Here is a 1,764-nt window from a genome sequence, read left to right as displayed (position 1 = left end):
TGTCTCCACTTCCATAATTCTGAACCCCTTGACCAAGGCAGGCCACAGAGTCTCCATGTAGGAGATACACTATGAGACTTAGTTTTTGTTTTTTTTTAAATCCAAACCATTACTGAAGATAACTAAGAAAACACTAGGCTTTATTCATATGAAGTTAAAATGACCGGTTGTAAAGCGAAAAAGAGAGCCCAAGATATAACCTGAAGAAAAATGGTGAGAGAACAGGGAAGACCCAAGGAAAGTTTTGCTTCAAAACATATAAAATTAAGAAAATGAAACATATTGGACAAAGGAAGCAGGATTTCTGGTCCTCAGTACTGTGTGCCCGGCTACTCAGGAGAGTCCTGTAACAGCTCTTCTCCTGAGAGTCTCCACCCTCATGAAGAGTCCTCCCAGGGCCCTCTTCATGTCCCTGTTCCGCAGACTATAGATGAAGGGATTCAGCATGGGGGTGACCATGGTGTACATCACTGAGGCCACCAGACTTGTCCTAGAGGATGAAGTGACTGCAGAACTGAAGTAGACCCCCAGGCCTGTGCCATAGAACAAGGAGACCACCGACAGGTGAGACCCACAGGTGGAGAAGGCTTTGAACTTTCCCCCAGCTGAGGAAACCCTCAGGACAGAGGAGAAAATCTGAGCATAGGAAAAGAGGATCCCAGAGAGAGGGACAACAGCTAGGATGATAGTCACAAAATACACCACCATGTTATTGACGAGGGCGTCAGAACAGGTGAGTTTCAGGACTTCAGGAAGATCACAAAAAAAGTGTGGGATTTCAATGTCTGTGAAGGACAGCCTCAAGACAGTCAAGGTTTCAAGCAGGGAGCCAATGACACTGATGCACCAAGAGCCCAGGGCCAGCAGTGCACAGAACCGAGGGTTCATGATGACTGTGTAGTGCAGGGGGTGACAGATGGCCACAAAGCGGTCGTAGGCCATCATGGTCAAGAGTAAATTGTCCAAGCATCCAAACATAATGAAAAAAAAAATCTGGCTGATGCAGCCTTCATAGGTGATGGCTTTGCTCTGTGCCTGGATGTTCACCAGCATCTTCGGGACGGTGGTGGAGGTGAAGCAGATGTCCACCAAGGACAGGTTGGACAGGAAGAAGTACATGGGCATGTGGAGGCGGGAGTCTGAGCTGATGGCCAAGATGATGAGTAGGTTCCCGGTAAATGTGACCAGGTACATGGAGAGGAACAGCCCAAAGAGGAGGGGCTGCAGGTCCGGCTTCCCTGGGAATCCCAGGAGGAGAAAGTTTCTGACTCTTGTTTGGTTTCTTCTTTCCATGGAGCTGCTGGGTTTGCCCAGAAGGAGGGAAAAAAGCAACACAAATGTCACTTCAAATAAGAAACCCTTTGAATGATAGAAATATCCTTAATCCAAACCCAAGGAAATTAGTCATTCATTTTAGGTAATGGTTGGCTGTCTTTGCTGACACACTGTGGTTACAGTTGTTACCTGGGAAAATGGCCTGTCTCTAGGTTCAGTGGTTCTTAAATTGTGGTCCCTGACCAGTATCACTTGGTAACCTGTTGGGGTGCACAGTTTTGGGCCTGCTTGACCTATTGAATCAGGTACTCTGGGCATGGAGCCAGTGTCTATGCTTTCACATGCCCTCTCAGGAACTTTGATGCTCAAAGTTGAGAACTATTTCTTGAGCAGTGGTTGCCCGCATCCCTAAGCAGCCATCCCTTTCCCAGCATCCTTGATGGTTGCTCTTGCATTTTTTTCTCAGTACCTGTGGGAAAGGGGATTTTC

General features: G+C 47.3%; 1 protein-coding gene across 1 annotated transcript; it reads right to left on the bottom strand.

The window, feature by feature from the left end:
• Positions 1-333: 333 nt before the first annotated feature.
• LOC107534273 (olfactory receptor 7C2-like) lies at positions 334-1,293 on the bottom strand. Its single transcript, XM_016209305.2, has one exon. It carries the CDS (start codon positions 1,291-1,293, stop codon positions 334-336), a length of 960 nt encoding a protein of 319 aa, XP_016064791.2.
• Positions 1,294-1,764: the final 471 nt, after the last annotated feature.

Source organism: Miniopterus natalensis, chromosome 4, assembly GCF_054644295.1.
Source record: "Miniopterus natalensis isolate mMinNat1 chromosome 4, mMinNat1.hap1, whole genome shotgun sequence".
NCBI classification, from domain to species: Eukaryota; Metazoa; Chordata; class Mammalia; order Chiroptera; family Miniopteridae; genus Miniopterus; species Miniopterus natalensis.
Note: the sequence above shows the minus strand (reverse complement) of the source record. Positions and strands in the feature narration are given on the sequence as shown.

Coding starts and splice junctions, on each gene's coding strand:
- LOC107534273 (XM_016209305.2), bottom strand. CDS start 1,293: ATGGAAAGAAGAAACCAAACAAGAGTCAGAAACTTTCTCCTCCTGGGA.